At 42.6% G+C, this 23,038-nt stretch overlaps 1 protein-coding gene across 2 annotated transcripts in view; it reads left to right on the top strand.

The window, feature by feature from the left end:
• MAPKAPK3 (MAPK activated protein kinase 3) overlaps positions 1-23,038 on the top strand; it is a 49,197-nt gene that overhangs the window by 13,774 nt on the left and 12,385 nt on the right. For both annotated transcript variants that reach the window (XM_079317313.1, XM_079317312.1), the window contains 2 exons: positions 21,031-21,170; positions 22,009-22,073. In XM_079317313.1, coding sequence (XP_079173439.1) covers positions 21,031-21,170; positions 22,009-22,073 — 205 coding nt within the window. The remainder of the gene's footprint in view (positions 1-21,030; positions 21,171-22,008; positions 22,074-23,038) is intronic.

Raw genomic sequence — 23,038 nt, 5'->3', positions numbered from 1 at the left:
GGTAGCTGGTTGTATTCTTACTATTTATTTCAATTTCTTGACAAATATCTGGCTTTGCATCAGATTTCATGTACATTAAGTTGTGCTTACAGGGCAAAATATCTGCATTGCTGCCTTGTGTACTGGAATTAGGTGGTTTTCCAGATTTATCATGTTTAATTGGGATGGTTTAGAGTTGTATTTTTTTTTTTTTTTAATGTTTGAAAACCTGCAAAGTAGCATCTCCCAAGATTGCTGGCACCAGAGTGCACAGAAGCAGACTGCCAAAGTGAGAGTGGTGCATGGGGAAAGGTCAATTAATTTAGAAACACGCCCAGTTCTGGTGGATTGGTATCAAGTAGAATTTTTCTCCAGTCTCTTAGCTCTGTAATAACTTTTTCCTGGTACTGAGATGCTGTTGTTAAAGGCCTCTTGAAGGCAGAGTGTGACTCCCTCTTTCTAGCTGGATTTCAGAAACCCTGCTTGCCAGGGTGTCTGTGCCAGGTGTGACTGCCTTGGCTTGGGCTGGGCCTCTGAGTCTGTTACTGTTGGAAAATGGGACAAGACACTCAAGATCTGCAAAAACTGACCTCTTGCTGTGCTCAGGAGGAGAAAACAGCAGTAATGTGTACTGCTGAGTGTGTGTATATATGTATATATGTACATGTGTATGATAAAACACTTCCAACAAGAGCAATTATTTCTGAGTCTTCCTCACCTCCCTGCTGTCTGTCACAGTTATGGGCAGTCAGTGTGAGAAAGGGCTGTGTGACAGAAACCTCTGAGGGCAGGTGGGACAGCACCCATGACCCTGCTCAGTGTGGAGCTTCTGCTGTGCCTTCTTTCCCATTTATCCCAAGCACCAAAGCTCATGAGGAGATGGGTGTTCTCTGGTTTTTGTTATGTAAACCCTCTAAACTTGAACACCTGAGGCCACTGAGTGTGCTGGGTCTGTATTGTGTGCTCAATAACTGCTTTTTAACTCAGTCATGCAAGTGCCAGAAATTTGCTGCTGCTTCTTGAGGATGCTGTGACTGGGCAAACCCAAAGGGAAGATTCTGACTTTTAAACTTGATCTTCCATTAGCATTTGAGCAAGTTAAAATAGGAATGGCTTGGTGGGGGGAGGTGGTGTTATTATCACCTCTGGCCACCAACTTCTCATGTCCACAACACACCACCTTCATCACCGAGGAGCATTGCTGTGTTTTATATTAAAAATTAATAACATTAATGTGTCCCATCATCCCCTGGTTTCCTGCTGTGTAGAGGATTACCAGGAGACTACTGCTTGTCATTCCCCCTTTATGTGCACAAGAGTATTAAATGCTCTTTGGCTGAGATTAGCACTGTTAATATATTATTAATATAAATTAATGTTCTGGTTTTTGTTTCTTCTTATTAGCAAGGGTTTCTCACCTTCTCTGAAGACCAGTATCCTTAAAAACTCCCAAGCCTACCAGGTTTGGGTTTTTTTGCAAAGGAGCTCACCAGGATAGAACTCTCTCCGTTCCAACTTTTTAACTTGAAACCATTCATAGGATGTTTTTCTAATGCAGGACCCTACTGAGAAATTAGGCTCCATTGAGGTGCCTGTTCAAGCCTTCAAATGATACTTACACTTTAATTAAAAAATAAATTAACTTTAATAAGATAATTTACACTTTCATACCACATTTAATCTGCAAATTACTCATTAAAATATGTTCTACCTGTGGACTGTAGCAACCTTTAGATTCCTGTGCACATTTTGTTGCCTCATAATACAGGAATCTTGGCTGGTGCTTTGTATCTGCAGAGAGCAGTCAGTGTCCCTGCTTCAAAACTTGTGGGGGTTTTCTATTTTTCTGTTTACTTTTATAAAATGGGTTAATGACATTTATAAAGCAGTTTGCTAAGCACACAAATAGAATCCTGTGAGCTGTCAGTGTGTGTTGGTCACTGATTGCTGCAGCTCACACATCAGGAGCAATGTTCTCTCCCACTTTGGTGGGACTGGTGGCCACCAAAGGTCCAGAGCAGGCTGCTTGTTTTGTAGGGAATATTCCTAGGGAACCCAAAATCAGTATTCCTGGCAAGTCTGACATCCTCCCCCTTCTTTGGGAGAACTTAATCTGCAAATGGTTTTGTGCTTTCATTCAGTTTATTCCACACTTTTTAGCTTTTTCCTTCTGTGTAATCAGAGCAGAAGTTGATTCCCTTCTCTTCCACCCCCACCTTTTTCTGCTATTCATTCTCTGGAAGGATTACATTTTAGCTACTAAATGTCAGTAAATGTCAACTTTTGCTTCCACCCCAAAACTTCAAAAATTTTATTAAAAATTATATAGGGGGAAAATAATCTGTGAGACATTGCTCTTTACATTTTTTCCTTTTTCTTAAATTCATTTAGTAGTTAATAAATAGAAATTGTAGTTCTGAAGTATGATTAAATTTTGTGCTAATTTTTTCCAAGCTACTAAATTTGGTGTTTTCAATATGTAACTTATTTTAATAAGGCACAGAAAAAGAGAAAAAGTAAAATTGCCTTCAAAATAAACCCAGAATTTGCACTTGAACTTTTTCTGAGGCAAGGTAGGACTCTGTACTTTTTCTTTACACTTTGATACACTCCTCATTTAGTGAGGCTTTTCCTGCTATTTTTTTTTTTCCCCTAGTGATGTAGAAATATAAGCGCTGGTAAATTATTTGCATGTTTCTTGTTTTCTGAAATCACAGACCTTGTTAGCTCAAAATAAAATACATTAATTTGCCCTTTTTTTTCATGTTTGTATATATCTTTGTGTAAGAACACGAGAGCCAAAATTTGTATTATTTAGAGAAAAGGGAACAAATAATCATTAATTACTGGGAACTGTAGCCCACTAGAGGCTTGTTAGTAACTGCAAATATACAACAAACCCAAACTTGTAGGATGAGTAACTAAACCCAAAATATTAGATGCCTTTCTGCCTTTTTCCTGAAAAGCCTGGTGGAGTTTGGCTTGAATTGGGAGTTCAGTTTTGAAGCTCTATTTGTTTGCTCAGTAGCTGTGAAAGTAGAAGTTAGTAAGCATGTTGGGGAATACTCAGGCTTCTGTACATTCTGTAAATCAAGGATATAGGAAAGAGGAGTCCCAAAGCAGATGGTGCTGTTGCTGTTCCACATAACTGTGCCTCTGACCCTCCAGTAACCCAAGGTTCTTTCATTTAACACTGTCCCCATGAGGTCTGTGCTCCAACTTCAACATTTACATCTTCCTATCTATCCACACAGCATTGTGTTTTACATCTTAAAATTTGTCAAAAGTGTGAGTAGAAAAGTTTGGATATATGAGGGTTTTATTCAGCAGAATATGCCAAAGTTTAGCTTGTTATTTTGTTCAGGTGTTCCCTTTGAAGGCTTGGAGGAGCCATGAGGCACATTTAGTATTTCTGCTGTTTGGCCAAAGCACTTTTCCCATGCAGTTGTTGCTTTTCCATGCAGAGTTGAAAGGCTGGGGGAGCAGTGGGGGGTTTCCCTGCAGGCTGGGCTGCGAGCTGTGCTGCTGCTGCAGCTCTTCCAGGGGAAGAGCACAATCACTGCCCCACAGCTCCATGCAAACAACAGGCTTTGGTTGCAGGAGGACAAGGAGTATTCTGGGATGTGTGTACATGCTCTCCCCTCAGGAGATACCTCCAGTAGCACCTCCCAAATGGTTTCTCTGCTGGGTGACCCAGGAACAAGGCTGAGAGCAGCTGAGCTGATCAGGGTGATGTGGATGTTGGACCCAACTCATTCTCTCAGCATGAGTGTTCCTTGTGATGAGGGGAGACCTCACTGGGGTCTTCAACATCCTTTATGAGGGGCACCTATTGATCTGTATAGGGAATAAAACAGAGAGTACAGTGGAGCTGATAAAGGGCCCTAATGAAGCAGAAACTCTGGGAGAGACAGGCACAGAAAATGCTCCCTGGGCAAGAAGTGACCAAGAAATATGTGGTGAAACTTTGGGATAAGATGACTTGATGTCATTAAGAATGTGTAACCAATGGGAAATTGTTACCAAAAGCAGAACTCCATGTAAGTGCCATACAAGTAAAACCCTGTATAAACACCTTATATACTCAATAAAATTGGTCTCTGATCCAAACTGGGATATTCCCATCTCTCCACTGCTGATAATCCTGTCCAGCTCCTGGCCCTACCCAGACACCCCACAGCCCCACCCTGTCCCTGAGAGTGTTATCCAAATGCTCCTGATCTCTGGCAGCCTTGGGCCCATTCCCTGGGGAGCCTGTTCAGTGGCCCACAGGGGGAAGAGCATTTTTGTGTTTTCCAACCTAAACCTCCCCTGACTTCAGGTCATTCCTTCGAGTCCTTTCACTGGTCATGAGAGGAAGAGATCTGTTGGTGATGGAGAGATGGGACATCCCAGTTTGGATCAGAAGCCAATTTTATTGAGTATACAAGGTGTTTATAGAGGGTTTTACTTGTATGGCACTTACATAGGGTTCTGTTTTTGGTAACAATTTCCCAATGGTTACACATTCTTCATGACGTCACATTACCTGGTAAGTTTATCTTATCACAAAATTTCACAATGTATTTCGTGGTCACTTCTTGCCCAGGGAGCATTTATCTGTGTCTGTTTCTCCCACAGTTTCTGCTCCATCAGGCCCCTTTATCAGCTCCATTGTACTCCCTGTTTTATTCCCTATGCTGGATGATCCCTGTAGGTCCCTTCCCACTCAGTTATTCTACCAGGGCTGTAACCCAACACTGAATACAGGTGACACACTTCAGCCTGTAAGCTTCATTTAGGGAAGGCAGCAAGGATTTGTGTTGGTAGCTGGCTGGTTGAAGACCTGCTCCAGCTGTTGGCCCTGCATGGCCCACAGGAGGCTGGTCTGCTCCCAGGGCTGCTCTGGGCACTGTGCCTCAGCCTGCTCCCCCTGCCCTGGCACTGCTGCTGAACTGGGCTCTCTGCTGGAGCACGAGATGTAAGGATTATAAATCCATAGAATTGGCCAAGCAGTCTCACATTTATTACATTTATTTAAAATTTTCTTCTTAAAATATGATGTATTATTAGTTGCCCCACGAGTCAAGAAGTGTGAAATAAGTATCTTCTAATTTAACCTATTTTATTGATAGCTTGAAATGGGAGAAAAAGAAGCAGTAAATTACTTACCCATAGACTTTGTGGGACAAAAAAAGTAAGGTACACAAACGATCTGGTATAGCCCAGTAGAACTGAGGAAAATAAAACCAACTAAGTATATAGTATATCTAAGTGTAGTGAGGCTGAAAGACATGGATGTAATGACCCTTACTGAAAGAAGAGAGCAATCAGATATATGACTCTAAGAATTATTGATTTTGTGATTTCAATTAAAATAAAACAAAATCTGAATGGTAGAAAATTGCATATTTTTAAAGGCAGTGTAGTGGCATGATTTTGTGTAATATAATGCTGAAATGAAGATAATTCCTAGTTTTGATTATTGAATCAATCAGGCATTAATAAAGGTAGCAAGTCTTTTATTCAAGTCTTTGATTCTTTACTACACCAGAAAAATTAGGCTGTATTTGAGCAAAGCAAATGAAGAAGTTGCAGTAAAAGATGCTGAGGGTTGTATTAAGTCATTGATTCCTCTGCTTTTGTAAATTATTTTCAAGGAGAAGTATGAGGTACAAATTAATAACAGTAAAGTCATCAATATACTGTTACGAAATCAAAACAAAGTGAAAGACATGTACTTCTCCAGAAGTTATGAGAAATAAGCAGAAATAAAATATTGAGCCTAATACATGCAGATAAGAGTTTATCCCTTCTGGGGATTAATTAATGGCAGCACAGAGGCATTAAAGAAGTTTAAGAACTTGGAGACCTTAATTTATATTTGGTGCATCAGGGTTGATCTGATTTGCTACAGTATTGCAGGAATCACTTAATGTGTGGATAGAACTGCCTTTGCAGCCTGCAAATCTCAGCATCAAGTGATAGATACTGCCTATGAAGGAAACATCAACCATCTGAATTGTTCCAAAGCAGATCCTTCTGGATAAGGGATGTTTGAAGGGAGAGCAGTGATGAAAGCTGAATAGATGTGATTTGAAGACTGCATCAGGAAAAGGCATCTCAGAATTCTGATTACTTTCCTGATGTAATTAGCCTCTGGGGCAGTATCAGAGTTCATTGTGGAAAGAAACAAAAGTAACGCCAAAGTCATTGTCCTTGCTCAGGCAAAATATCTGTAAATTGAGAGAGTGGTTTATCTTGGTGAAAACAGCAGATCTGTGACTGATGTGATAAATCTTGTGTAAAAATAAAAAAATAGATGTCAGGAAAAATGATGCTGTTGTGAGGTCAATGCTATGAGTGCTCTTTCCAGGAACTCCACTGTGCCTCTGGAAAGAGGCAGAATTGGCAGGACCAAGGACTTTGCTTCCTGGTGGGATTGCCTTGGTCTGCACAGCCTCACACATCTTTGTATTCTGGCAGATTTGAAGGATGTTTTTTTTTGTGCTAGACTGAAATAGTTTTGCAGGAGTTATTTGGGCAGAAATTCTTCAACTTTTTCCAGTAATAAGACCAGAGGAAAAATATGTTTTGACTGTGTAAAATACAAATTTGGTGACCAGTGATTTCCCTGTTACTTGGATTTGAGGTTTATTGAGGGGTGAATTTTGTTCCAGGCGTGTCTTGACCTGTCATCCTTAAAATCATCCCAAATTCAGCCAAGTTCCTTATCTTCAATGATGAGTCTGCTCTCACACACACAAAGCCCCCTGATATGAATTTCAGCTTTGGTTGGTGAACTGAGCATTCAGATGCAGGAGATGTCAGGATCCATGCTGTGTTTATACTTCTGGTTATCTTGTACCCTATATTTTCTATCCCACTAAAGGATTTTTCAGTGCACAGACAAAAATAGTAGTGGTAAATGATTGATTTCAATAGCTGATTTCATTGTCCTTGTTCAATGTATGAATTTCTTTATCTCAGGTTAGTTTAGTCCTGCTCTGAAAACAGGGTTTGGGTTTGTCTTGTTTAGTTCCTCCTGATTGTGCTTTGAGGAGTTTTCACTCTAATGCCTGGATCACTGTTATTTTCACAACATGGCTTTAAGATAAGTTTGTTTTGTCTCTGCTTTGTGTATGTGGAGCAATCAAATAGGTTAAACTTGTAAAATGCCACAAAATTTTGTTAGCTGTGGATGAAATATCTCATATGAGGGTGGCTTGGTTTTGGTTCCCCCCAGAGGTACAGATTGCTCTTGAACTCAGTCAAGCTTTTTAGAACCAAGCTGTGTCCCAGCTGGGAGGGCTTGGGCAAATCCAGCCAGAGCCCAGGCCCTGAGATATGTAATAATATTGTGTTTTAATACCTACAAAGGGAGCTATATTCAGGTTACTTGAGTACCTTAATCCTGAAGTTCACTAATGTTAAGAAAGGCCATTTTAATCTTTAATCCATATTATAAAATCTGTTTTTTCTTTTGGTAATTATAACAAAAGCCTGTTCTTAGCAAGTAGAAGATGGACAAACAGTTCTCTTTTTTTCTGCAACATTTTATTTATTATGTATTTATTGAAAAGGTATTAAATGGTTCAGAGAAAACAATTTAGAGAAACAGCAGAACTGATGGAATTGCTCAGTTCTGCTGTGTGCACAGAATTTATCTTATTAGGATTTATTACAGTTTCTGTCATCTCTGTTGAAGAATGCCAAATAATTTATGCCAAAGCACCCTACTGCAGTAAAATGTGAGAAAGTGACATCCAGAGACAGGTTTTGTCCCAAAAGAAGTCTGTGACCCAGAAAAGGATCTGAGATTCCTGACTCCAGTCTCTTAATGGCAAGAGATGGCTCTTGACCAAGCCATAGCAGTCCACGACTTGCCTGTATGCAAATACATTATCCCATCAGAAAAATCCATGGTGAAATCCTCCAGGCTATTCCAGGGCCATGAGCTGCAGGAAGATTGGAGTCAATGCCACATGGAGAGAAGGAATGCTCCTCAGGAGTTCAGTGCTGCTTGGATTATTGGTGATCAGTCCCTTCCAGTGAAGTCTCACTGTTCTTCCTTTATTCTTCTGAAGCCTTTCCAGTGAAACCTGCAACCTGGGCCTTGTCTGCTTTACTGCTAATTTATTTATTTTTTAGTCAGGAGCATGAAAAGAAGATGATTCATTCAGTTTTTGCTGCTTCTTTCTCTTTACAGAAGTTCCCTCATTTATCTAAACTGAATCAGAACTTCAGGGTTTTGAGCTGCCAAAGCTTCTTTTACAGGTGCTCCAGTGTGTGCAGTGGTCACAAGACATACAGCAAATGGCCCTGGTGGGAAAATAAACTCTATAGGCTGGGTTTTCCTTTCCAATTTTTATTGGCTTGGCATTAACAGCTCAAGTGTGTAAAATACCAATGTATCTGAAAAATTTAAACATTTCTGGAGTTTTGGAACCAGCAGCCTTGTGTGCTCTGGGCAATGAAAAGGATCCTTTTTGGGGCATTGCAGGAGAGGTGGGAGGCTCCAGGGCTGGGACACAGGGAGGTGACACAGAGTTTGGATATGGTGCCTGCTCTCTTCCATGTGCTGAATTGGTAACTACCACTGTGAATTCTATACTGACTTTACACAAATAATAAAGACTTGGAAAGAAGATGTCTGAGCTGAAAGTACAATAAATAATAAATCCCCACTGAACACAAGAGATTATTGATAATAAAATCTATGGCAACAGTATTAACAGGCAAAGAGCATGGAGATGGGAAAGATAGGGTGAGGAATGTGACTATTGACTGTGTGCCCTGAATTTTAGGACAGGCAAGAGCAAATGTGTTTGGAAGGTTTGCATAGTCAAAGGGGATAATGTTATCATATGTAGCCTAGATGAAATCTGGACTGAGAAATATTGCAAAAATGCACAACACTGTAGACTATTTATAAATCTGTAATCTTTCCATTTGACGGTATCTTTGCAGAATGCAACCTTTAAATTTCACCTTTCAAGTGCCAGAGAGCACTGGGATTTAAATATCTTTCTAGCTTTTCTTCTGCCAGGCATCTGTTTGGCTTTGTACCTTTTGCAAGGTGTGTAAGACAACTGCGTGGTTGCTGTATCCAGGAGAACAAAGTTATTGCACACATTGCAAAACAGCCAGGGATTCAAGGCCAAGGCCTGCACAGTTGCACAGAGCTCAAAGGTGGGGAGAATTTATGTACAAGCTTCCAAAGATATGGGCACTGTGCAGCATTGAAAGCTGCAGCCAGACAGAGCAACACATGGGAGTGTGATAAATGTTAGAATTTCAAGTTTCTTCCATGTCTAAAGGAGGATGGCAGGCTCTGTGGCTCACTTCACTTGATTCACATTCTTGGATTGGTTTTGGTTTCATTTTTATCTCCTATAAATAATTACTTAATTTGAACATGAAACTTTATATTTTATAACTTTTTTTTTTTTTTTTTTTTTTTTTTGTGAGTTTGGTAGCCAGAATTTGGGTTGTGAAAAATAAGCACTTTGTCATTTGAGTTAAGCATCCAGACTTCAGTCCTGTTCCTGCAGCCAAACCTTATTCCATCTTTCTCAACAGGCAAGATAATTTTTCTTTCTGATTCAGAGGCTGAATCACCCTTTATTAGAAATTGCCTGGGTAAGCACGTTACAGAGTTATGAAGAAGCTTCACTTTCACATTCCAAGTCCCAAGTTCTTGTGGTCTTTTCACAGAAGGTTCCCTGGGATATATGAGAGAAACAGATATTTCTGAACCAGTCCTTTGGGAAATAGCAGGAGTGTTTTTCCACTAGTTTTGCTATGGCAGTGTATAATCTAGCAAGTAAATGCAGCTCTGGCCTGGCATCCCCTGGGAGTTCTGGCTGCTTCTGCCACTCATGAAACTTGCCTTAGGGGTCTCTTCCTTTTTCAGAGTCTCTTCTGGACCCCCCCTCACCCTGTAATGAATGTGTGTATCCCTGAGGAGCTTTTCTTGCTAAGGCTTACCTTTCCTTTTTTTGTGTGACAATTGGTTTTGAAAATTCCTCCCTTAAAACTGATGAAGTGGTATTGGGATTGGATGAAAACTTTATCAGGAACAATTTGTATGCCCCACATTAAGAAACACCCAGAAACTTTTGAAACTTTTCAGGAGAAGTGAGAATATCCATACCCTTCCAAAACAGAGTGGTTCCCCCTCAGCTGGGCTCTGAGGAATTCAGGGCTATGTCCCTATTTTGCCAGCTTGTGTTTCAGGTGTGAAAACTGGGAGACACTGCACACTGTAGGCATGCAAAGAGTTCTCTGTAAGAGCTGGAAGGACTCAGGTAGTGGAAGACCCTCATCTAATTCAGGCAGAGCAAGGACCTGCAATGAATTTCTGCAGCCAGACTCGATAGGAATTTGTGCATTATCTGATCTGGAAATCCAGGGTCTCTTGGTGGTTTTCCATGGTGTTTCTCTCCAAAACCTATGAATGCTTTTCTACCAATCTGCTGTATATTTTCATGTGGAAACTTCTAGTTCTGACTAAAATAGTCCTAATCTTGCAGTTGGAACTACAGATAGTGATAGATAATTATGAATTCTAGCAGAGCACCCCCCATGTTCAAAATATCACAGTCTCTTAGTTTAGAATAGTCACTTCTAAGAAGAAACTGAGACTTCAGGAGTTTTGAGTTTTAATGCATTAAGGTTTGAAAAATGTCTCCAGACCCTGCAATAGTTGATATCATCATTTAATATTAAGCAGTGTTTTGAAAGGGATTGCATTTGACGGCTGGTTGGGCTCGCCCTGCACAGTTGTGTGATGAGAACAATGTATCACTGTCTTGATGTTCTTTCCCCAGACCTTCAGGGATTCTCCTCCCTCGCCCTAACCTGAGCCCTGGGAGTGGAGAAGCCTGTGGACACTGAGATGTTCCTTGGAGCTGGTCTCCTGCTGGTTGTGAGCAGCCCTTGTACCTTCCATTAGAGACTAATGGGGGGCAGGAGTGTCAAATGTGTGTCTAAATTTCTGAACAAATAACCCCCTCCTTGGTTATGAAATGGTGAAGATGGATCAAGAGACAATTTCTAAAGGTTTTCAAAGCAGCCTCCTCTTGGGAAAGTGTTATATGGCCATACAGAAATAAACATAAAGCATTTTTGGTGATGGGAGGAGGATTAGCCCATGAAAGTTGAAATTACCACTATCTGACAGGTCTTGGACAAAATCCTGCATATTAAGCAGGTGTCATCCAGATTTCTGGGGTGTGGCATGATGTTCAAAATCTGGAAATTCCCCTTACCCTTGCAGTCTCCACCTGGGAATCTGTCTTCCCAAGCAGAGGGAAGAGCACAAGGCTGAGTGCCTTGTCCCCTGGAGGAAGCAGCTTGGGCAGTGCTGCTGTTAGCATGGCTCTAGTGCAGGGGTGTGTGCTGCTTCCCTGGTGGGTCACATCCAGGAGAGTGGCACTGGATGAACACACACTGCTGCTGTGAAAGCATCTCCTCAGCAGTCAGGAACACTTCCATGCTGTGTCCAGGGTACTGATGTTAGCTGGAAGCAGGCAGGTGGCTTCTGAGCCCCTTTTCTGCTACCCCAGCTCTGTCACTCCCTCCTCCCCCTGCCTCAATCCAGGCTCTCTCTCAGCCACGCTGACTTGTGGAAGTGAGCCAACATTGCAGTGTACCACAGGCAGCTACTGCTGCAGGGAGAGGAGGGGAGGGACAGTGCCTTAAGAAATGGAAACGGATATGCTTCAGCCTGGAAAGATGAAAAGGATCTAATTCCTGGAATGATTCTTGTTTTTCATCAGTGCTTTTGCTACATCTCATTTTTCTGACCCCTGTGCAGTCCTCTCAGCATGGTGCTGCTTTAAAGGGGACATCAAAACAGCAGACTTTCAGATATTCCTGAGATCCTCCTCCTCTTCCTTTTTTCATGTACAGTCATGAGGCAGCCAACACAAGGCAGGGAGAGAGAGGAAATTATTCAGGAATGTAAAGGAAATGCTCTTGATTTTGGCAAAAAACACCCTTCCATTTAAGCTGCTCTGTTGTACCTTTGTGGTGTCTGCTTCCTGTTAGCTGGTTGCAGGGATCATGAACCATTCCTCTCTAACCTCTGTCAAAGAAATGGAACATGGATGTTGGGAAAGGGCCCTCTGCTCTCACCTCTCACTCTGCAGCATGTCCTGGTAGAGGGAAAATCTTTAGAGCAGGCAAGGTGGCTAAAAACTGAGATAAAGTGGGCAGCAAGATGGAAAGGTGTTCCATTCCCTTGGGATCACTGGGGATATAAACTGCTTGCCTGGAGTAGCTGGGAGCTGTGACTGTGACTTGCCAAGAACAGGTTTCAGCTGTTGCAGGAGTCTCCAGGGCTTGGGTGCTGGACAGGCAGGGTGGGAGCCTGGATGGTTGGGCAGATGCCAGGTTTGGATGGAGAAGGGGAGCTGTGGTCAAGAGGCTGTGGATTAGGAGGATGGGGCATTTATCTGGTGATTGGCAAGGTGTTTAAGGTTTCTGAAAGGAAGGGTGAAGGAGTGTGTGGCTGTGTATGAACTGGCAGATCCCAGCTGCATTCTAAGTGTTTTCCAGAATTGTGGATATTAAAGAGCACTTAATCAACTAATGAGTTCTGTAAGGTATTAGCTGCTTCAGGAGTGTGCTGTGGGGCTTGAAAGCAAATTCATGCTGAATTCTGCTTCTGTTGTAGCAAAGCAGAGCTGTACCCAGGGGTACCCAGAGCACCCAGCAAAAGCCATCAATGAGAATTGTAACATAAATATCAGTTTTACTGCAGCGTCACTTGCCTGTGTTGGTTCCATCTGTTGAATTCCCCCTCCCCCTGGAGTATTTTTCTTTTCTTTCCTTGCCTTTCCTGTGTACTGGTTTACTTAGCTTTAGAATATGCATTCAGAGAAAATAAGCACAGGGAGTCTTGGGAGAACAATCTACTTTTTCTCTTACTGGCCTCCTTTGAATTTCTAGCTCTGCTGAATGCTGCAGAGTTTTGTTTCTGTTCACAGTCACACTATTCTCTGTCATGTCGTGGCTGTACACAATAAGCAGTTCAGGGATCTTTGTGCCTGGAGGATCATTAAGGTTCCATCCACAGAGCTATGTACAGAATTGTGCCTTAGAAACAGATACAGATCTTTGCTTGAAACTGCTGAAGGCAGAGCTTGCACAGACACGAGTGTGAAAACATACAGCAGTGATTTGAAGCACCAAAGAAATCTCACAGATGTCCTCGCTGAAAGCTTTGGGGCTTTGTTTTATTTTTGCAGATGAGTTAAGTTGCCACAGGTGACAGCTTTTAGGATTGAGTGTTTGATGTTGCACTGGCCAGAGTCACTCCAGTGAGATTCCCAAGAACTGGGTCAAATCTCAGTATCTGCTGGGAGAGATGTGAGTGGAGCTGCTGTCAGTGCCACTGATGTCAGGGATTTAGCAAGTCTCCCCTCAAGGTAATGCTTAAACAAAGTAGGTGAGCCCCATGGAATGGGAGAAGGAGGGTTTGAAAGTTTTTTATTTCTGGGTTCTTTGGATGAGACAGAGGATGCAGCAGGACAGAGGCACTGCTTGGTCATGCGACAGGATGCACAAGTGTGGGTGTAGAGGAAGGAGAAAGAACAGCTCTGTCTGAGAAAGAGCAGAGGCTCTGGGTGGCACATTGCCAAGCTTTGCATGCAGGGATGGCAACCTGAAATTCATGTGGAAGGGGGTGGGAAGTCAGCTAAAAGGGAGTTTAGGTATGTGGGCAGTGGTATGACAGGACAGTGTCTTCGTTCTGATTCTCTGCCAAATGGTGGGGCCGTGGGGGAGAAGAGAGCTGCAGGTATGGGGGGAAGCTCATTAAGGTGCCAGCTATCCCAAAATGGGGCTGGTGTGCAGAGAAGGGTGAAAAGACAGACACATGGCAAATGTGCAGTCCAGCAGGCAACCCAAAGAGCCTCTGTCAAAGCCTTCCTGGGAGTTCTTGGGTGATTTAATCTTCATGACTGTAGTCACACGAGCAAAAAATACAGAGAAAGGCTGGGGGATAGCTCAGGTTTCCCTCAGAGCTACTGTTATCTGTGGTTAATGAGATTAAGCATGTTCCTAATTTCTGCTTCTACCTTGTCAAGTATTATCACATCTGTGTTAATTTTAATGCTGCTGATTAGTGTGAAGGCTAGGAAAGAGAACATCAGACTTAGATCATCTTAGTATCTTCTGCCACATCCTGCTCCAGCAAAGCTGTGCCATGGCTTACTGATGTCAGACAGGTCATTTTCATGGCAGTGAGAACTGAAATTAGAGCACTTGGAATAACATCTGTATTTGCTCTTTCTCCTTCTTTCTGTGGAACATGTGTGTAGAATGTTACTACTAGTTGTGTATGCTGTAGATGAGTTTTGTTGTTTTTTTTTTTTTTTAAAGAAAAACAGAGGTGTAAGACAAAAAGATGGCAAAATATAACAGAAATGGTGTGGGATAATGTATTATTGGCAGGAGGGGGGATTAGGGATGGTTAAAATGGAGCTTAGACCTGTGACTGTCAATACTGGGAAGTGTCTGAGAGGGTCACATCCTGGCAGACAGACTCCAGCCCATTCCATGGCCATGAAAAGTGTATTCTGGAGGTATTGCTGCTTCACAGTCATTGCACAAAAAAAATCAGAGGTAAGGAAATACAACTTCAGAGAACACAAAGAGTTTTTGGTGATGGCCATAGTTCTTGTGGAAATCTGTGTCTCAGTCTCAGGCTGGCCCCAGGACAATTGTGAGTCCTGGACAGGCAGGATGTGTCCTCATTGTGGGAGATTTCATTATGGCAGATGACAAAACTGTTTGCTACAGGGTACATCTCAATGTTTTAAGTGATCCTTTATTTGCTTTGATTCAAGGCATGAAGAGCTTAGACATCTGGAAGATCAAGACTGCTAAAGTCATTACAGAGGGAAAGTTTGATTGGCTGAAGATGTGAGAAAGTGCCACAGTATTTTGTATTGCTGGAATTTTCTTACACAGCAAGGTTTCAAGTTTCACAAGCAAGGCCCATTCATTTTGCTCAGCCAAGGAGCCAATATAAATTACTGAAGCTAAGTCAGCTGACTCCTTTTTATCAGAATTTATGAACTCACTTCTGGCTGGCAGAAGTGAAGTTTGTGTTAAGGAGGTGTGGGGGGGGGGGGTTGGTTGGGGTATTTTCTTCTTTTTTTCTTTCCCTTTTCATAGGCAAACCTTGTCTCAGACACTTGAGTGAAATTATAAGGTAAGAAATGTCTTAATTTTCAGCTGGGATTTTAGATTTCCTTTTCCATAATTTGAAAATTTAGGAAGAGTGAAAATAGTGGCAGAGCTAGAGATTACTTTATTTTGATCACAGATTATTGTGTCTGGGTTTTGGAAAGGGCCTTACAGCAGGTTTCCCCAGCTACTGAATATTGACTGCAGGTGTTGAATGCAGTTGTCAGTGCTGGCTAAACTGCATTTTGTGGTAGAAATTGTCATCAGAAGAAGGTAGAGAGAGGAGCTGATTTCTAGGCCTTCTTGTATAAACATGTGTTCAAGGATGTCTGGGTCTGGTAGCAGCATGTTAGTAGCTGTTGGTGATTTATTTTTCTTCTAAAATCCATTTGCAGTGTTTTGAATACAACAGAAGCCACATGCAGCTGGTTTGTAGCCTGTCACAACTGAGAATAGCTGAAGTCTTACAGTGCTAGTAGGAATAATTTTCCATCTACACAGATCAAGCACAGTATTAAAATACAAAGTAATATTGTGGTTCTAGTAAAATACATAACATGCTTTTTATTTAAATCTCCGTATGCCCCATGGTATTGAATGTACAGTTGGATATGTTTGGCACTGCAGTTCAAATGCATTCATGTAAGATTATCAGAGAATCAGGAAAGTCACTTTTCTTTGTGGGCATTTTGGCTCATTTTTGTGCTTCCTTTTATGTCATCCTCACGTGTGCAAGGGGACACCTTTGAAATGCATCCTGGGCCCCAGCTTTGCCATTTGAGTTGCATTCCCTGTATCTCCACTAACACTTATGAGCAAAGACAGCTGACCTTTGCAGAGTGAATGGATAGTTGCATGTGTAATTAGAGCATTAATAGTGCTATGTCTCATTTATTTACCTCAGGTTGTGGAGTCATAGCGAGTGCCTGATGGTGATTTGAGTACTGCTACAATAAATAAAATCAGGAACCACACCAAAGTTGTTTTTGAGAGGCCTGCTTGATTCACTGCAGGAGGGAGGCTTGGAGCAAAACAGTATTTATGGGGTGTGTGCTCTCTAGGGATGGAGAAGCAGGAGTGAGCAAAGTTCTTCAGCAGACTTGCTGTGTGTCTAGTGCTCAAACTCTTAGAAAAAAAGAAAAAGCAAACTCTGTTAACCTATTACATTAGTTGGTCATGGTTGAAGGCAGAGATGACAGTACTCTCAGAGATCCATATGACAAAAGCTGTTTTATTGTTTTATATAGAGGGTTTGAATGTCCCAGATACAACATGTGAATGTTTGGGTCTTACCACACCCATTTCTGTGGCCAGTGATACTCCTGCACTCAGGGTTCAATGAATTGCCTGGGATCCTTTGAATATGTTCAAACCCATCCTATGTGACATTAGCCTGTTCTTTGATCTTTGTCCATTCTGCTCTTTTTTCTGTTTTCCCTTTTAAACATGTGTAAGGAATTTGAAGTCATTTGAGGGAGCTGCTCTCAGCGTGGCTCTGACTCCACGTGCAGAGAATCCTCCCTGAGCCCTTTTCACTTTCACTTGTGCTGGCAAGGTCCCCAAGATCTGCTGCAGCTTTTGCTGCTTCCAGGCTTAGCTGAGTAGGGACTGGAAGAGTACAGGGAAGAGAAGGGTCCTTCAGTGCAGGGAGTACAACCCTGACACTCAGCAGGGTGAAGGAAAGGATCCAGTACCACAGCAGGAGTGATGGGAAATTGTGCTACTCAGCTGTTATTCCTATTATTAGCTTGGAGAAGCCCACCTTTGGGACTGGCTGTCTGTCTGAGCCCCCATGGAGAGGCCAGGGAATGCCAGCTGTGATGGTAGCTTGAACAGCTCTGCAGGAATTGGGATGACAGTTTGCTTCTATGAAGCCTCCAAGCAGGTTTAATTTCCAGCAGCCTAAGCTGGATTTGAAATAACAGCAGGTTTACAGATGACCCTTTACCTGTGCCTGCCCTGGTTTTAGCCCTTAGCTGTAGACTGATGCTTCAGTACTAAATAATTGAAGGAGAAGTGTGTTGTATTGTTTGCATTTTAAACAAAATCAGTGCTTTCTTGGAGATTGGCAGGAATGGATGCCCACTCTCTGGGCTGCCCTTGCAGCACACATGGCTCATGCTGCAGCTCCTGATGGGACTGATGATGATGAGGAAGGAAATCTTGATCATTTCCATTCCTTGAGTGTTCTGACACAAAGGATGGCTTTATCCCTTCTTAAGAGACCCAGAAACAGATAAAGATTGTTAACACTGAATTTAAATGTATATTGGAAATGATCAGGATGTAATAAAAGACAAAGCATCCAAAGCCATACTGATAGCTCTTTTTTCTTTCCTTTTTTCTTTTTTTTTTCCCCTTTTAGTAGCATAGGGGAGGGAGGGGATGAAAGAAACATTATCCAAGCCTCTTTTTGCCATCTACCCCTCTTGAATAAAGAGTGACTGGAAGAACTGCTCTGCTGCAAAATGGTGTCAGGTTCTGTGCATCAGCGTGAATTCAGTTCCCAAGGCTTATTTGTAGGATTCAGCATTTTTGTAACAGCCACACACAAAGAGGAAAGCAAGCAAAAAGCCCTTACATTTAGCCCCTTAGACCTTTTGTTTCCCAGCTAGAAACATAATATGTATGGATACAAGTGCCTATATGTCAGTATTACATGCTGAGGACCTTTAGGACTGAAAATTTCTGCAGGTTCCATTTCAGTTTTAATAATGGGAAGCCTTCCTGTGAGGAAGATAGCACAGAGGTTATAAAATTGATTGTCTTGTGAAGGGGAGTTCAGATTCTGCAATTGGTGCATATAAGAGAGACATGGTTGCAGTGTCAGATGCTGCTTTATTGTAGCACATGGAGTAGATGAGAACTGAGCCTGTAACACCTCTAATCCAAGCACAGCACCTGTCTGGAACTAGGAAGAATTGCTGAAGTTTAAAAGAAATAAAAAAGCATAGAGGAGGTCTTACTCTCCTATGTAGGAGCAGATAGCAGATCTGACAGGAATCTGTAATCTGGCTGTGCACATTAAAGAGAAAGTCACTGAAAAGTGGTTGTTTCCTGTCCTCAGCCCGTTCCCTGCCCATGCCCATGGATATCTTCCTCCTCACTTGTTACAGTTTCAGAGTCCAGAAGATCACTTGCAACTCCCTGGAGCCCTGAGGTTATTTCCTGTATAGATCAGACCATTAAGGTATGAGGGTTCCTGCTGTCCTTCCTTGTGTACACCACACTGAATCAATGGAAAAGCTATTAGAAGATACTGTGACACATTTTTTTTTTTTTCTTTTTTTTTCTTTCTTTTTTTTTTTCTTTTTCCTTTCTGTCAAGAAATTCTGCACAGGAAGAAATTCCACTGAGCCAACCTTCTGAACTGCAGTTTAGAATTCATTTGGCAGGTGCTCCCCAGCCCAAGTTAGGCCAATGCCCCAGAATAAGAGTTCAGGGCTCCCTGCACAGCCAAGCCCTGAACTGGCAGCACATCCTGGAGTGTCTGCTGGCATCTGCCCTGTTGTTCCCCAGGAACAGGCTGAGCACTCCCACTGTGCTGCTCTTTTGCCTCTCAGCTTTTTCAGATATTGAGGACAGTTGTGTGAATCACATCCTGTGCTTCCTTACCTTCCATCCATCACCCCTGTTTTCGTGCCCTCCCTGTTTCATCTGCTGCTTTTAGGCAGTGGTTTGGTGATGCTGAGCTCCAGCAAAACTCCAGTTTTGTCCTGAGCAGCTCCTGGTGTAAATTGTGCTGTCTGGCCACACATTTATGGAGCTGTGCAAAGGCTGCTGTGCTTGTGTCCTCTGGTCTCATGAGAAATTGGGAGATGGAGCATTTCTCCTGGGGTTTGTGTGCTTTCAAATTGGGCTGGCTCATGATCCTGCCCACAGCCTGCTGTGGCATGCTGTGACTTCAGCTGAACCCCTTTAGAGCAGTGACTGGGGGCTCCTATTCCCAGAGCTGCTCTTCCCCCAAACCAGAAGCACTGGAAAACTAATCTGAAATTCTGTTTTATTTCACAGCTGCCTCTGCCCTTTTGTACAATATCAGGGATCCTGCTTCAAAGCTATTGCAGCAGTAGTATCACAGTCCTTCTTTGGGCTCAGGAAGATGGCAAAATATCCATTTAGGTTCTTTGCAAGTTTGTGATATTTAATCATGAGTCTAAAATTTTAGACTGTGTTTCTAAATCATCACCTAAATTTTGCAGAAAATGGTGCTTTCAACCCTACACGACTTTTATTTTACAAGTGTCTGTGTCTCTAAAATGTCTTAAAAGGTACAGTTTTGCCTTCCAGTTTTAGATATAAAGAGAAGATTTAATTTAGTTTTGAAGTTCAGAAGGAGAAATCCAAAGGTTAACAGTTGGTTGATATATCAGATATTATTTGGTATGTGTATTTGCTCTGTATTTTTGAAGTTCCCTTTCCCTGCTCTTCCAGGTGTCATCTTGACATGAGTACATTCAATCTTGGCATGAAGTAGTGTACAAAATTTACTTGAAGGGTGGAGAAAAGAAACTGCAGCATCCTTGTGTGCATCAAAATGCCTTGTAAAAGTTCTTCAGAGAGTGTGAATTCAATTCTCTGAAACAATTTTCATAAACACTTGGTACAAACCTGAAAAGCAGCATCTCTGTGCAGTGTGCAAGCACAATAGGCACAAATAATAGTGCAGTTACATCAGTATAGAGAATGGGAATGTCTGATCAGTGGCACAGGATAGAGGAGAAGCTTTTGGAAGTGTCCTGCTCAGAAGTGGCATTAATCCAGTTAATACCCAAGCAACAAACACTGTAAGGCCTGGTTAGTCTTGAGAGTGTTTGGGCTTTATTGTGGCATATGTAATTTAATGAACTTTTGAAGAGACCTCCAGGCAGCAGCCCAAACTCAGAAGGGCAGAGGGGAAAATCCTGATGGACAGTCCTACTGAGCTAGAACACAGTGGCTGTGAAGGAAAGGCTGCTGAATGGGCTGGTGGCTGAAAGGAGCAAAGCAACCCACTTGGACTCACCAGTAGGCTCTTTGTCCAAACTGGAGCCATCTCTTTCTTTGGGAAGTTCTTTGTGTTGGAAATGAGGCTGGAGCAGGAAGGAAGAGGCGGCAGTGATCTCACAAGGGTGTGCTCTGGGTGCACAATGACAGCCCTGCAGAGGGAGGCTGGCTGTGAGGGCAATGAACTTGGCCAGAAAGCTCCTCCAGCCCCTGGCTCTGCTGAAAGCCTGGGGCTGTGCAGGGGCTGTGGAGCCTGGCTGAGCTGGGGTGGGCACAGTGAGGCTCCTGCACACTCAGCTCCTGAGCACACCTGTCCCCTCCTGCAGCCTTCTGTGCTTCCCAGAAAAACAAAAATATGCCCTCAGCAGAGGAGTGGCTGTCACCCTTTTCCTTTCCTGGCCTGGAAGAGAAGCATTCACCCTCTTTCCAGTCATTCCTGAGCACTTCCCCAGCATTGTATGAAGGGCTGCAGACCTTTCCTGCCATGTTGCTGTGTCTGCTCTGCTGAAAGGGATGCTGAAGCAGCAAAGAGGTGTAGGATTTTTTTCCCAGTGATGTAAATTTTCTGTATTGAAGTCAATAAAGAAAACAGAATTTTCATGTAAACACATAGGAAAAATTCTCTGTTTCCCATCCAGAAGTGGGTAAAATAGACTCAGATTCAAAATCCCTCCTTACTGTCATTCAAAGCCCTTCCAGTTGCAAGGGACAAATTATTTATGTATTCCTCAGGACAGCCCAGAGAAGGTGAAAATGCTGTGATGGATTCTCATGCTTTGGCTGGAGAAGGTTTCCTCACCTGGAGCCCTCTTTGAGCCATGTTGGTGGCAGCTGCTAGCAGAGGATGGTGCCTGGCTGACTTGGCTCTCTGCTCTCTCCCCGCAGCTGCTGTACGACAGCCCCAAAGCCCGCCAGGAGGTGGAGTACCACTGGCGAGCCTCGGGCTGTCCTCACATCGTCCACGTGCTGGGTGTGTACGAGAACATCCATCATGGGAAGAGATGCCTGCTCATTGTCATGGAATGGTATGGACCAGCAGCAGCCCCGCAGCAGGCACTGCCTTTGCAGGGATGGAGGGAGCAGGACAATGTGTCAGCTTAGGTGGCACTTGGGGGGTTTCTCAGCAGCACAGCTTTGGTTTGCACAGGAAATCTCTCCTTCCCTTTATAGAACTGGTAAGGAAATGTGCAGCTGCTCCAGCCATCCTGTGTGCTGGAAGAATGAAACCTTTACCAGACAATAAATTTTCATTGTGCACTATAGCAATTGTCCTCATTAAAGCATTGACTGACTAGTACACCTCTGGAAGATATCTGTACCAATACATTCTGCCTTGGTTGTGATCACTTCCAACTTCTGATGTAAATTCAATTATCCAATGTGATCTGTCTTCTTGTAACTATTTTGACTCTAACTTTCCCTAGTCTCCAATACCACAGTTATTGTCCTTTTTACTGAGGGCAAATTAATAATTCTTTTAGGTGTCTTTGCTTCTTTCTCTTTCTTCCTCCCCACCCATTACATGAAACAAGATTATTGTCAGCTTCCCAGTGCTGGCATATCTGATTTCCCATCTTTGTGTGCTGTGCTCCCTGTGTCAGGGTACTGAAAATTAATAACTGAAATTAAACTGAAGGCATCAAAACTCCCTGGTCTTATTTTGTTTTCTATTTATGCATACCAGGATGGTTTTCTGCATTGATGTAAGTGAGTGTGATGTTTGGGAAGCACTGGCATAGGAGGCAGCCTGTAATCTTTATCTCTTCCTGCTGTGGTTCCATGAGATTATGTGGATGCACAGACAGGTGTTAATTTTGTCCTTTCTGCTAATACAAGGTGGGGTTTTTGTGTTCTTTGTTCCAGCATGGAGGGAGGAGAGCTGTTTAGCAGGATCCAGGAGAGAGGAGACCAAGCTTTCACTGAGAGAGGTAAAACATCACAAGTTTAATTTTAAAGTTTGTGAAAGATTTTTCTTTCTTCTCCATTTCTCTGTCCCCTGTTTCCTTTCAGGAATTGTTATTTTATTTTATTCATGATGCTGTTTGTTGTTGTTATATTGTTATTTACCCCAATGTGTGTTAAGAGTGATTTTGAAAAGTTCTTGAAAATCAGGAATTATGAGACTTGGCCAAGTTCAGGCAAAATGTGTGAGCTTTAGAGAAAAATCTTTCTACAGATATGCTCAGCTTTTTCATTTCTGTACCATGAGAGCATCTCTTCCTCTGATCCTGGTCTTGTGCCAGGCCACCTCTGCCATGATCAGTGCAGCTCCTGCTGTGATCTCTCTCTGTCTGTCCCTCAAGCAGCAGCACTGCACACTGTTGGGTCCTGAGTCTAATGAGCAAATCACATCTGATGAAACATCTCCTGTTCAAGGGCTTTAAAGCACTACTTGAAAGGAAGTGTTATTAACCACCCTGCAAACAAACCTGCCTGTCTGCAGGGGGGACTGAGCCACTGCAAAGCCCTGCCATAGGCAGGGACAGAGCTTGCATCAGACTAGTCTTGCCATTTTTATTGTCTTTGCTGCTTATTATTGACAGAGAACCACAGGTCTGCTTGGCCATGGTTTTCCTTGCCCCCTCACAGCAGACAAGAGCTTGTTTCTGCTCAGAGTAAAACCATTAATGTTTGTAAGGTGATAATATTTGTAACTACTGGTCTGAAAAAATGCTCAGAAGCAGAAAAATGCACACCCAGTCTTGTAAATTACTGTGACTTATTTTGCAGGTCTGGTGTAAAGGCCAGTCTGTTTTCTTCTCCTGTGTTTCCTAGCCTGGGATGAATCCTTTTTAGTCCTTTAAGGGACTTGTGCAGAGAAAATGAACATTTTTAGAAACTTTATTAGTTCTTCTCTAAAATATGAATTCCTAGGAGAAAACTGGTTCCATGA

This window comes from Erithacus rubecula, assembly GCF_903797595.1.
Source record: "Erithacus rubecula genome assembly, chromosome: 13".
NCBI lineage: Eukaryota > Metazoa > Chordata > Aves > Passeriformes > Muscicapidae > Erithacus > Erithacus rubecula.
This window is presented reverse-complemented; position numbering and strand designations above follow the sequence as displayed.